Source organism: Bubalus kerabau, chromosome 1 (assembly GCF_029407905.1).
Source record: "Bubalus kerabau isolate K-KA32 ecotype Philippines breed swamp buffalo chromosome 1, PCC_UOA_SB_1v2, whole genome shotgun sequence".
NCBI classification, from domain to species: domain Eukaryota; kingdom Metazoa; phylum Chordata; class Mammalia; order Artiodactyla; family Bovidae; genus Bubalus; species Bubalus kerabau.
Window position 1 is genome coordinate 18,657,820 of NC_073624.1, and position 14,272 is coordinate 18,672,091.

The following is a 14,272-nucleotide window of genomic DNA, read 5'->3' on the forward strand; positions in this document are numbered from 1 at the left end:
TGCACATGGAGCTTTGGTGCAGCTGAGTCCTGCCTGCAGACCAGCCTCAGAACACTGGAAAATACAGCAATGTGTTCCTCCTTTAACATCAAAGACTCTGTGAACAGACCTCTTTTCCTTGTCATCGAATGCTTCCCAATCTGGGCATGCTAACCAAGGCTCCTGCAGTCTGCAGGCATTGTCTGAGGCCTTGCCAGGGCGCAGGATTGGAGTGAGGCCTGTGCCTGTTTATAAGCTCTATATTTCCCCTCTCTGTAACTTCACAGATGCTCAGCTAATATTTATTGAATGGCTGAATGGCACTGTACTAAATATTGAAGATAAATTGTCTTGAATATAAAGAAATGTTTCTGAGAACATCATTTAGCTAATATTTTTGTTTTAAAGGCAAATGTTTCTGACAATTATCAAGGCAAATTTTCATTTTCAAAAACAAGCAGCTATCACCAACAAATACGTCACAACGAACACTGCAAATCTCTATCTCTAAGGATACACAAGACAAACCACAAAGTACCTACATGTGGCTTCTTAATAAGTCTTAATCAAACACAACTGAGGAGACAGGATATTCATATGATTTATCATTGGCAGTTATTTCATTAAAACCACACAGCAATATCACAGGAAATAAATTTGCGATTAAAAAAGTACAGCTGCACCATCGATATGACATAAGGAAGCAGATGAGGTGCCCAAAGATTTCTTTGGCTTAAAATAACAGACAGCTTAATTAGTGTTTCACTTTTCGAAGGCGAGTCCTCTTCGGCTGATCTTGAAAGATGATGTGGAGATCAGGACAACTCAACTGTTCTGCACAACAGTTAGAACTGTGAACTGATAAATTTGGATACTGTTGCTCTTTGAGTCCCTTCTTGTTACTTTTTGTGAATCTACTGTAGGTTTTTACATTTTTGTTGCCACATGGCTCACATAAAACATCTTAGAGGGAGAACAGTAAATACTATACTGATAACAAATTAATTCCAATGACATGCAAAAGCTCTACCTTTTTATCCCCATCTACGCATTTTGTTTCGGATGTCACAATTTACCTCTCTGTATATTGTATATCCACTAACAAAATATTTTTCTCTATAGCTATTTTAATACTTTCTTTAGACTAAAGCTAACTGATTAGCACACTACCATATTACAGTGTCAGAGGATGATGAATTGGATTCAGTATTTACATTTACAAGTCTGTTGCACATTTTCACTTCTTTCATATAAAAATTAGCATCCTTCATTTAGTTTGAGGAACTCCCCTCAGCAATCTTGTAAGACAAGCCTAATGTTGGTGATCCCCTCAACTGTTGTTCATTTGGGAAAGTCTTTATATCGTCTTCATTTATGAAAAACAACCTTCCTGAGAAAAGTATTCTTGGGTGGTAGGCTTTTTTTTTTTCCATAAGTTTGAATATATTATCTTCTCTCTCCTGGACAGTCAGGATTCTACTAAAAAGTCCACTGATATTTTTAAGGGAATTTCTTTTTTGTGAGCATTTACTTTTCTCTTGCTGCTTATAAAATTCTCTCTTTTTCTTGATTACAAGCAATGTGTCTTGGGGATGATCATTTTGAATGAACTCTGAGGAGTGACCTATTAGCTACATGAACTTGGATGTCTAAATCTCATCAGATTTGTGACTTATCTGGTATTATTTCTTTAAGTACAATCTGTGTCCCTCTCTCCCTCTCTTCTCCTTCTGGGACTCTAATAATGTGCAGGTTGTTTCTGTGAATGTTACCCTAGAGCTCACAAAGGTTCTTTCACACTTTTTCATTCCTCTTTTCCTTTGTTCCCTGGCTGGGTAATCTCAATGGTCCTGCCTTCTAAGTTACAGAGTCTTCTGCTGTTGTTGATGCTCTAGGTAGCATTTTTCATTTTGTTGCATTCCATTCATTGTAGTCTTAAGCAACTGATCCAACCAGTCCATCCTAAAGGAAATCAGTCCTGAATATTCACTGGAAGGACTGATGCTGAAGCTGAAACGCCAATATTTTGACAACCTGATGTGAAGAACTGACTCATTAGGGAAGACCGTAATGCTGGGAAAGATTGAGGGCAGGAGGAGAAGGGAACGACAGGGGATGAAACAGTTGGATGATGGCATCACAGACTCAATGGACATGAGTTTGGGCAAGCTCTAGGAGTTGGTGATGGACAGGGAAGCCTGGTGTGCTGCGGTCCATGGGGTCATAAAGAGTCAGACACGACTGAACCACTGAACTGAACTGAATCTTAAGCAGCTGAATCTCTGTTTGGTTCATTTTTCTGTTTTGTTTCTTCTGTTATTCTCTTTGCCTCACTGCAAAGCTTGAGGGATCTCAGTTCCCCTACTGGGACTGAATACAAAAACAGCAGCAAATGCATTGAATCCTAACCACTAAACCATCAGCAAACTCCCTGTTTACTTCCCTTTTTATGATTTCTATCTCTGTTAAAAACTCTGAATTTATTCTGTGAAGTAACACCCTAGCTCAACAATTACTTAGCCCTAGCTCAATAATTACTGAGCCCGAGCTCTAGGACCCGCAAATCACAAAAGGAGGCGATGCTGAAACCCCTGAAGCCTGGGTGCCTAGAACCTGTTCACAATAAGAGAAGCCCATGCATAGAGAACCTGCTGCCCACAAAGAAGAGTAGTGCCTGCTTGCTGCATTTGGAGAAAGCCCATGTGCAGCAACAAAGACTCATGCAACAAAAAATTGAAAACAATAATAATGATGATGAGAATTTTTTTTTAAATCTTATTTTCTTCATATATAGTCTTCCAGAATTTCATTGTTTATCTGTGTTTTCTTGGAGTTCACTGAGCTTCTTCGTGTGTGTGCCTTATTTCATCATATGTCATCTATTTCATCACTTCCCAAGTGAATAGCCATGTGAGCTGCCCTGGAAGAAGCCCTGAGCTTCTTCCCATCCCCAAGCATAGCCTAGAACTATGAAGACTGCAAGCATGAGTGTAGGTTGGAGCCCTAGAAACCATCCAGAGTCACCAACCAAGTAACTGGGTGGGTCCAGCTCACAACCAGGCCAGCACTCTCAGGTTTTGTATTAGTTCAGCAGCTTCTCCACATGTCCACAATGGAATTGGCTGGGGGTGTGGGTGGGGAGCAGGGGGTGTTGCGGGAGTAGTGCTGTGTAAACATAATCTTTACTTTGTCACTTCTTCATGCCAGCTCTCTCTATACTGAGGAGTAACGGCAGGATTACAATTACATTTTCAGTTCAGTTCAGTTCATTTCAGTCACTCAGTCGTGTCCCACTCTTTGTGACCCCATGAATCACAGCACGCCAGGCCTCCCTGTCCATCACCAACTCCCAGAGTTCACCCAAACTCATGTCCAACCAGTCGGTGATGTCATCAAGCCATCTCATCCTCTTTTGTCCCCTTCTCCTCCTGCCCCCAATCATTCCCAGCATCAGGGACTTTTCCAATGAGTCAACTCTTCACATGAAGTGGCCAAAATATTGGAGTTTCAGCTTCAGCATCAGTCCTTCCAATGAACACCCAGGACTGATCTCCTTTAGGATGGACTAGTTGAATCTCCTTGCAGTCCAAGAGACTCTCAAGAGTCTTCTCCAACACCACAGTTCAAAAGCATCAATTCTTCAGCACTCAGCTTTCTTCACAGTCCAACTCTCACATCCATACGTGACCATTGGAAAAACCATAGCCTTGAGTAGACGGACCTTTATTGGCAAAGTAATATCTCTGCTTTTGAATATGCTATCTAGGTTGGTCATAACCTTCCTTCCAAGGAGTAAGCATCTTTTAATTTCATGGCTGCAATCACCATCTGCAGTGATTTTGGAGCCAAAAAAAAAAAATAAAGTCTGACACTGTTTAGGCAATCTTGAAACATCTGAAAAACAGATGTTTTCAAAGAAGCCTCTTGGTCTGAAATTCTTCCTCTAAGATATCAGTCATGTCAGATGCCTCCATCCATATCTCTGAAATATAAATAGCCAAATGTTCCTGATCTTTCTATATATATATCCATTCTTCTGGATCCCCTCTGCCTAGGTCTCCACTTTTTTGCCCTCTTGTTCCATCTGAATACAGGGTGTGGGTTAGCACCAATTTGCCTTCCATCAACTTGAAGACATATATGAACTGATATAAATCACTTAGAAGGAGAGATCCTTGAAGAGAGAAGAAATAGTAGCATCCTAAACAAATAGTATGAAGAGATGGAGAAGAAAGAATGGGTTTATAAGGATTGGATAATCAAACAGACATGGGATACGAGCAAAGAGGTGTCTGTATCCACTAAAGGAATAAATGAGAGATGAAAAAGGAAGAGGTAGTTATGTTCAGTTAGATTTTCAATTGGCCTGTGAATATTGAGGCAGGATAAGGAAAGCTGTGTCCATTCTCTTCCACCAGCCAACCTTCTACTTTGAAACTCACACCCAATCTGGTGTCCCAGAACAAGTTACAAACTGGTGATGTGACATCTCAGAGGTGTTTAGAACTGTTTTTTTTTTTTTCCCCCATGAGTTCATCTTGTTAGGAAGGAGTGTGAGAATGTAGACCAAGGTTATATCCTTTTCTAAATAAGAGTGACCTGGAGCACTTGTGAGCATGCTCTCATTAGCCTCTAAGACAGGTGAAAAAGCAGGTCAGCTCACTCACTTGCATTTCCTTTGAGAAAGATGGCATTTGAGGCCCAATCCTCTAAAAGCATTTGACATGGAGCTTGCTAAGTTAACAGCACAGCAAAAAGTTAATTTATTCAGAATATTTCATTTTGAGCAATTTTCATATGGCACAATTACAGGTCACCACTACTCTGTTGAAATACAGGCAATTAGAATATCTGAGGATTCATCTCATATTTAATACAGCATCATGAGAAAGTCACTGGGGATGTTCCCAGGGCACTGAGCTCAACATCATCGTACCCAGCATCCTCTTTCTTCCCCTGGAACAGCCAGAGGCTCTCTTCTCCTTGCCCAGGATCAGCTGCCTCTCTGGAGAAGTTCAGACAAGAGCCTGAAGTAGAAAAGAGAAGTTTGATTAGAACTGAGACACGAGGATGGGACAGAACCCTCTGGTGGAAGGGAGTCAGGCAAGTGCTTATGACAAAACATCCCTGGGACCCAGGTGTGGGGAGGGAGGCTCAGGCTATTTCACATGAGTTCCAGTGAGGATGGATCCCAGCTGTCCTCTCAGATCCAGTTCATGTGGTCTCCTGGGCCTCAGTGCATGGGGAAATCCTGCATCACAGGAGACCTGTGCTCAGGAGCTCTGGGAGACCTGCTTCCAGGCAACACAATACCAAGGAGATGCCCAGAAACGGTAAGAATCATAAAAAGGAATTTAAATGTTCTCCTTTCAAAGGTGATAGATGCAAATTCACAATAAGAGGGAGACTGGAAACAGGAAAAATCAGAATTCCTCACTCACAACCCAAGTCTGCTCTTAGTTGACTTGACTCCTGTTCCCAAATGTCCACAAATAGTATCACAGGTGCACCCACAGATATCTCCTCCCCAGAAACTACACAGGCCCTCAGATGGAGAAATACTCTTTTCTAGAGAATGAGGGTCTTCTTGCAGCTACTGAAATATCAGTTTATTGTGATACACAGTTTCTCTGGATACAGATGTTTCTCTGGAACTCTCTTGCTTTTTCGATGATCCAGCGAATTTTGGCAATTTGATCTCTGGTTCCTCTGCCTTTTCAAAGTCCAGCTTGAACATCTATAATTTCACAGTTCACGTCCTGTTGAAGCCTGGCTTGGAGAATTTTGAGCATTACTTTGCTAGAGTGTGAGATGAGTGCAATTGTGTGGTAGTTTGAACATTCTTTGGCATTGCCTTTCTTTGGGATTGGAATGAAAAACCGACCTTTTCCAGTCCTGTGGCCACTGCTAAGTTTTCCAAATTTGCTTTCATATTGAGTGCAGCACTCTCACAGCATCATCTTTTAGGATTTGAAAGAACTCAACTGGTATTCCATCACCTCCACTAGCTTTGTTCAGAGTGATGCTTCCTAAGGCCCACTTGACTTCACATTCCAGGATATCTAGCTCTAGGTGAGTGATCACACCATCGTGATTATCTGGGTCATGAAGATTTTTTTGTATAGTTCTTCTGTGTGTTCTTGCCACCTCTTCTTAATATCTCTGCTACTGTTAGGTCCATAATATTTCTGTCCTTTATTGTACCCATCTTTGCATGAAATATTCCCTTTGTATCTTTAATTGTCTTGACCAGATCTCTAGTCTTTCCCATTCCATTGTTTTCTTCTGTTTCTTTGCATTGATCAGTGAGGAAGGCTTTCTTATCTCTCCTTGCTATTCTTTGGAATCAAATGGATATATCTTTCCTTTTCTCCTTTGGTTTCACTTGTCGTCTTTTCTCAGCTATTTGTAAGGCCTTCTCAGACAACCATTTTGTCTTTCTGCATTTCTTTTTCTTTGGATGGTCTTGATCCCTGCCTCCTGTACGATGTCACAAACCTCCATCCATAATTCATCAGGTACTCTGCCTATCAGACATAATCCCCTGAATCTATTTGTTACTTCTACTGTATAATCATAAGGAATTTGATTTAGGTCATACTGGAATGGTCTAGTGGGTTTCTCTACTTTCTTCAATTTAAGTGTGAATTTGGCAATAAGGAGTTCATGATCTGAGCCACAGTCAGCTCCCGGTCTTGTTTTTGCTGACAGTACAGAGCATCTCCATCTTTGGCTACAAAGAATATAATTAATCTGATTTCAGTACTGACCATCTGATGATGTCCACGTGGAGAGTCCTCTCTTGTGTTGTTGGAAGAGGGTGTTTGTTATGACTGGTGCATTCTCTTGGCAAAACTCTATTAGCCTTTGCCTTGCCTCATTTTGTACTCCAAGGCCAAATTTGGCTGTTACTCCAGGTATCTCTTGACTTCCTACTTTTGCATTCTAGTCCCTTATAATCAAAAGGACATCTTTTTTAGGTGATAGTTCTAAAAGGTCATGTAGGTTTTCATAGAATGGCAACTTCAGCTTCTTCAGCGTTACTGATTCAGCATAGACCTGGATTACTGTGATATTGAATGGTTTGCCTTCATGTATGTGACAGTGAAAAGATATTATTAAAATACTTGTTCCATCTTTGAATTTGGTTTAGTTCAGTTCAGTCAATCATCATGCCTGACTCTCTGTGACCCCATGGACTGCAGCACACCAGGCTTCCCTGTCTATCACCAACACCCAGATCTTGCTCAAACTCATATCCATTGAGTCGGTGATGCCATCCAACCATTTCATCCTCTGTCATCTCCTTCTCCTCCTCCTGCCTTCAATCTTTCCCAGCATCAGGGTCTTTTCTAAAGAGTCAGTTCTTCGCATCAGGCGGGCAAGTTATTGGAGCTTCTACTTTGGCTCAGTCCTACCAATGAATATTCAAGATTGAATTCCTTTAAATTGTCTGGGTTGATCTTCTTGCCATCCAAGGGTCTCTGAAGAGTCTTCTCCAACACTACAGTTCAAAAGCATCAATTCTTCAGCGCTTAGCTTTCTTTTACTGCTGCTACTGCTAAGTCACTTCAGTTGTGTCCGACTCTGTGTGACCCCATAGACGGCAGCCACCAGGCTCCCCATTCCCTGGGATTCTCCAGGCAAAAACACTGGAGTGGGTTGCCATTTCCTTCTCCAATGCATCAAAGTGAAAAGTGAAAGTAAAGTCACTAAGTGTGGTCTGACTCTTAGCGACCCCATGGACTGCAGCCTACCAGTCTCCTCCATCCATGGGATTTTCCAGGCAAGAGTACTGGAGTGGGGTATGCTCAATTAATCGATAAGTTTCTCTTTCGGCCATGGCACAATGCTTGTGGGATCTTAGTTCCTTGACCATGGTTGAACCTAGCCCCTAGCAGTAAAAGTGCAGAATCCGAACCTCTGGACCACCAGGAAATTCCGTAATCTATAAATCTTCATGCAAGTATATCACAAAGTGATAAGTTTATGTCACATTATGGAGACATAAATGCCAAAAGCAGAGTGATTCCTCACTCCTTGCAAGGAGTCTGACAGCATTAAATATGGCATATGGTCAAGATGATGCTACCAAATATATGAGATTACCTATATTTTGACTCTCTAGGGAGGCTGGGCATTGAGGAGCACAAATTCACTCTTTTCAGATAGAAAGATTGCAGGAGATCAACTGACCCCACTCACCTGTCTGAGAGGACCTCACCCCATTCTCCTTCTCTGGGGACACTTCCTCCTCGTTCCCCTGAGAGGCAGGAGGAGTTCCAGGCACTGGTACTTCTTCAGCATCATCGTAATTTTCATCAGGGACATCAGTCCTCTGATCTGGGGGTTCCAAGAGCAGACAAGGGAGTGGATGAAACTGCAGTAAGTGGGTTGGTCTGGGGAATACCTAAGATACCTTCTGACCCAGAGTTTCCGAGTTTCTGAATAGAGGCACAAGTCACTCCTTGTTTCAAAAGACTTTTTTCTCTAAGACCATGTTTCATTTTGATGTGTCCATAAGCCAAAACATGATTTTACATGTCTTAATATTTTCTGGTGGAAACTACATATCTCAAAGCAACTCTTCCAACACTGAGCATTGCTAAAGTACTTTGAAAAATTGTGCTTTACAGATGTTATTTTTTTAAAAACTTTGCATGCCTGTGGTGATTCTGGACACAGAGAGACCAGCCCTGACATGAGACATCACAGAACAGCCAGAGAAGGAGAAGGACGAACCCTATCTGGACACAAGGGATGCCTCTGGTCCGTCAAAGGAAAACCATTCCCCTTAAATCTCCTCTCTATGAGGGAAACTCTCCTCCCCAGAGCCCAGCCGAGGCAGGTCCACCTCTATTTCCTGGAGCGGATCTGTAGTCACTGTTGTCCTCACCATCCCTGGTGTAATACGGCAGTTTAGTCAGGGAGAACTCTGACGGGAAGCCTCATGTGGAGACAAACATCACACAACACACAGAATTTTTCCTCCCCACACCCACGGGACCTGAGTTAAGGCTGAGAAGGGACAGGCCTGGCTTCTGCAGTGTAGACAGAGGCTGGGAGGTCACGGGGCTCTGAGAGGCCATTCTGCCTCTTTGGAGGAGCCGTCTCTGTGAGCCTGGGGCACACATGGGGTCTGCAGATGCTGAGAAGATGTGCACAGCCAGTGGGTGGTGACAACCAGAGATCCCAGGAGGGCAGACAGAGACACTTACCTGGGCGGCCCAGACCTTCCTTCTGGGTCAGAAGGTAATCGAGCTCCTCATACACAGCTTCAGCAAGAGCATCTTCATAGCTGGATAAGGCTGAGAGATCCCCCAGCAGGTCAGAGAAGCTTCCCCAGATACCCCGATCCAGCCAGCCCACCTTCATCTCCCTGGTGCTCACATGAGGGCTGCCAGGACCTCAGCATCGTCTCCTACCCCATGCACCATGTCAGCACATTCTCCCCTCATCTGACCCTGATTACAGCTCAGCGCCAACTCTGTCTGGTCTCACAGGAGAGGCCATGACTTATGAGAGTTCACACCCCAGTCCTAAGAACCTCTGTCTACTCAGCCCTTACAGCTCAGCAAGGAGTACATGGAGTCTGCAACTCAGAACAGTACCTGGCCCAGGTTCCCGTCTTCATACCTGCCCCATCTCCTGCCTCCACACACTCTCCCTGGTCCCCAGTTCCCCCTGCAGTTCACCTTTGTGCTCTGCTCTCCATCTGAGCAGCTGAGTCATCAGGATGATGAGGACCAGGAACAGTAGGGCCCCCAGGATAAGGCAGAGGATCCCAGGCAGGGAGAAGACACCAGGGGGAAAATTTGAGGTTGTTCTGGTCCCTAAGGAGAACAGGAAAAAGGGCTGGAGACAGTCTTGGGCACAGAGAAATATCTGTGTCAGCATGTTCAGGAGCTCCGGACAATGGCGTCTCAGCCTCAGACAGTGTCAGGGTTCCCTTGGGTCTCATACTGAGACAAGTCAACTCCACCCTGGCCAGTGTGGCCCCGAGGCAGACATGGGGATTGTCAGGGACCTGCCTTGCCGAGACAGCCTCTGAGGATGCAGCTCATCCCCTCTCCTTGGGCTTCAGGAGACAGAGCATCAAACAGTCCAGGGACCTGCACCTCTCTGATGAGGAGCAACACTCAAGGGCAGGTGGGAGATCCTTAGATTCTACAACATGGAAACCAGACTTTCTTAGACCCCGGGCATGAGAACATTTGACCCTGGACATCAAGGCAGGGGATTTCCCCCGTATAATGCCCTGGCTCCTCCCCAACAGCAACGGCTCCTCAGACTCTTTCCTCTTCTGAGTTGTCAGAGAGCCCACAGAATAGGTCCCCAGTATTTGAGTATTCTCTCCTGCATGTGGATGGATCACAGTACCTGCTGTAGTCGTGGGCAATGTTGTCCTTACACCTAAAGAGAAAAACAGTACTGTGGGGAAGAAGAATTGGCCAGAACGCAGGGCAAACCTTTTCCGTCCTGAGCCTGAAATCACCCCTCAGTCTGCACAATATCAGTGTCCGGTCCTCCCAGCTCCCTCATCCTAGATCAGAGCCCCAGCACCTGGGATGTCTGAACACAAACTCCCCACCATGCCCGGACCACCCCAGTGCCTCTGCGCTGCCCCAGCTCACCCAGGGTGGACCCCGAGCCCCTCACTCACCAGAGCACCTCACACCAGCATCCTCCTCGTGCTTGCAGTCGCTCTGCCCCCAGGGATCCGCAGCACAGTCCCACAGGGAAGACTCCCGGCCCCCACACCGCACCTCGTCCAGCCAGATGCTCCCATTTCCAGGGCCAAATGCTGCAGACCGCACGGCTTCCAGGGCCTGGCCACAGCCCAGCTGCTGACACACCACCTCGGCCTCTGCCAGGCTCCAGGAGTCATCGCACACGGTGCCCCAGGAGCCGCTGTGCCACACCTCCACCCGCCCTGAGCACTTGCTGTCTCCTTCCCTGAGCCGGAGCTTCTCTCTGTCTGAAAAGGCAGCAGCCCCTCCTGTGACTGCCCTAGTGGGAGGAAGGAGCCCCTGGGAGCCATGGGAGGAGGCGGGGCCGACATACCTGTGCAGGGGGCAGCAGTTGGACAGCTCTTGGGTCTTCTTCCTGCACACAAAGGGGAAACAGTGGATCAGGGACAGCTGAGGGTGTTCCTGTCCCCACATAAGATTATCTAAGATCCATGGCTCAGTGCAAATGACATGTGAAAACACAGGCTCATTATCTCCTGGGATGAAACATTCACTGCATCTGATCACCAGCTGAAATTACTTTAAATATTTACTTGTTTATCAGTCTTCACACCCCACAGCAAATATAAACACAGACATCTACGAATGTACACACACTCCTCTGAATGAAAGTTCCATTAGAAGAAGGACCTTGTATATCTTATATGTGCCATGTTTCTGCTATTAGGACAGTGCCTGCACATTGTATGCACTCATTCAACAAATATCTATGGAAAACCATTTCAAAATACCTAGATAAGAGCTTGATAAATATTTATTAAATGAATGAATAGACAAATACAATTCAGTGAAATAAAATTTCTTTTTTTAAATTCATACTAATCAGTGAAATAGTAAACCAAATATAAATGAATGGTAACAGTCTATGATAATAGTTGATATTAAAAATAATCAGTCCAGAAGCACAGAGTCAATTTATATTCAAAATCTCATGTACACAATTTTAATGGAAAATTACTAGATAAATTATAAACTACTCTTACCTATTATTCAGTGTGACAAGTGGGCAAGTGAAGACTACTGTTGTAAAAGGAAACTCTCTTTTCTAAATTTATTTTTAATTGGAAGAAATTGCTCCACAATGTAGTGTTGGTTATGTGTGTGTGTGTGTTAGTCGCTCAGTCTTGTCCAACTCTTTTTGACCTATGGACTGCAGCCCACCAGGCTCCTCTGTCCATAGGATTTTCCAAACAAACATGGTGGAGTGGATTGCTATTCACTTCTCCACTGGATCCTCCCTACCCAGGGATCAAACCCAGGTCTCCCACACTGCAGGCAGTTTCTTTGTTGTCTGAGCCACCAGAAAAGCCCATAGTGTTGGTTAGGAATCTCTTAAAAGGAAGTATACAGGAAAGACTTAGTAGAATTCTGAGAAGATATATGGATACATATATGTACACACTGAGTAAGCCAGAAATTTTTGCAATGGTTAAAAAAAGCCTACTGAGAACAATTTGTATTGAGAAGATGCAGAAATAATAAACAAAAGACTGAAAATACATATAAAAGAATTGAAGCTGAGAGAAACAGAAATTCAAAAAAACAGAAGGGTAAATAGTACCTGTCATAAAGTATCAATATTTATATATTCTTTCCAGATCATCCTATCAAAACTCCTACCCATTCTATGCAGAGAACCTCTGAGAAAACGATGGCAGGACCTCTGTGAGCGGGTTGCTCATTGTCATGGTCAAAGATTTTACCACTTTCAATTCACAGGGTTTAATTGTAGGAAAAATATCATCAATAAAAGGTCTCACAGTGTAATGCCTCTTTGGCCTTCAAATGAAAAAGACAAAGAGATGAGCAAAGAGAGGCAAGGAAGGGAGTGAACTTCTGCTTTTGAAGTATCTGATCCCACATTCTCTTAGCTATGGGTTTCAGGCAACATCCAGCATACCATTCAAGGTGTACCTGAAGGGGGTGTGTGTGTTTGTGTATGTGGAGGGGGAGGGAAGGAGAAAGAGAAACAGAGAGAGAAATGTTGAAGGAATAAGGTGCTATGGTTTGACTATTTGTCGCCCTCCCCAACATTTATTTATTTCATTCCAAATTTATTGCTGAAATCTCAATTCCCAATGTAACAGTATTTAGTGGTGGAGCCTTCTCAAACTCTTCCAAAAACAGAAGAAAAGAACACTTCCAAATTCATTTTATGAAGCCAACATCAGTCTGATACCAAAGCCAGATAAGGACACCATGAGAAAAGAAAATTATGGGCTAATACTCTGATAAGTACAGGTGCAAAAATCATCAACAAAATATTACAAAACTGAATTTGACAAGACACTAAAAGAATCATACACCATGATCAAGTGATATTTGTTCCAAGGATACAAGGATAGTTCAACATTCACAAATTAATCAATGTGATACACCAAATAAACAAAATGAAGATAAAAAGAAGGGAAAGAGACACCTGTACCCCAATGTTCATCGCAGCACTCTTTATAATAGCCAGGACATGGAAGCAACCTAGATGTCCATCAGCAGATGAATGGATAAGAAAGCAGTGGTACATATACACAATGGAGTATTACTCAGCCATTAAAAAGAATACATTTGAATCAGTTCTAATGAGGTGGATGAAACTGGAGCCTATTATACAGAGTGAAGTAAGCTAGAAAGAAAAACACCAATACAGTATACTAACGCATATATATGGAATTTAGAAAGATGGTAACAATAACCCTGTGTACGAGACAGCAAAAGAGACACTGATGTATAGAACAGTCTTATGGACTCTACGGGAGAGGGAGAGGGTGGGAAGATTTGGGAGAATGGCATTGAAACATGTAAAATATCATGTATGAAACGAGTTGCCAGTCCAGGTTTGATGCAAGATACTGGATGCTTGGGGCTAGTGCACTGGGATGACCCAGAGGGATGGTATGGGGAGGGAGGAGGGAGGAGGGTTCAGGATGGGGAACACATGTATACCTGTGGCGGATTCATTTTGATATTTGGCAAAACTAATACAATTTTGTAAAGTTTAAAAATAAAATAAAATTTAAAAAAAGAAAAAACAAAACAAAACAAATCATATCCTCAAAGGATGCAGAAAAAGTGTTTGACCAATTCAACATCCACTTACAGGAAAAACTCTTTTACAAAGTAGGTATAGAAGGATTGCATCTCAACATAATTAAGGCCATATGAAAAGTACACAGCTGACATACTTGACTGTAAAAAACTGAAAGCTTTTCCTCTGAAATTAGACACAAGACAAAAATGTCTACTCTCACCACTTTTATTCAACTTAGTTTTGGTAGTCCTATCCAGATCCATCAGGCAATAAAAAGAAAATCAAGATATCCAAATCTGAAAGGAAGAGACAAAACTGACACTATTTGCACATTGAAAAGTGAGTGTTAGTCACTCAGTTGTGTCTGACTCTTCACAACCCCAAGGACTGCAGCCTGCCAGGCTCCTCTGTCCACTGGGATTCTCCAGGCAAGAATACTGGAGTGGGTTGCCATTCCCTCCTCCAGGGGATCTTCCTGACCCAGGGACTGAACCCAGGTCTCTTGCATTGCAGACAG

General features: G+C 43.4%; 1 protein-coding gene across 1 annotated transcript in view; it reads right to left on the bottom strand.

Moving 5' to 3' along the window:
* Positions 1-8,991: 8,991 nt before the first annotated feature.
* The window catches only part of LOC129620685 (antigen WC1.1-like), a 113,543-nt gene continuing 108,262 nt past the window's right edge, over positions 8,992-14,272 (bottom strand). The window contains exons 35-38 of the mRNA XM_055536720.1: positions 10,643-10,951; positions 10,360-10,392; positions 9,675-9,812; positions 8,992-9,287 (exon numbers count right to left, since the gene is read on the bottom strand). Coding sequence (XP_055392695.1) covers positions 8,992-9,287; positions 9,675-9,812; positions 10,360-10,392; positions 10,643-10,951 — 776 coding nt within the window. The remainder of the gene's footprint in view (positions 9,288-9,674; positions 9,813-10,359; positions 10,393-10,642; positions 10,952-14,272) is intronic.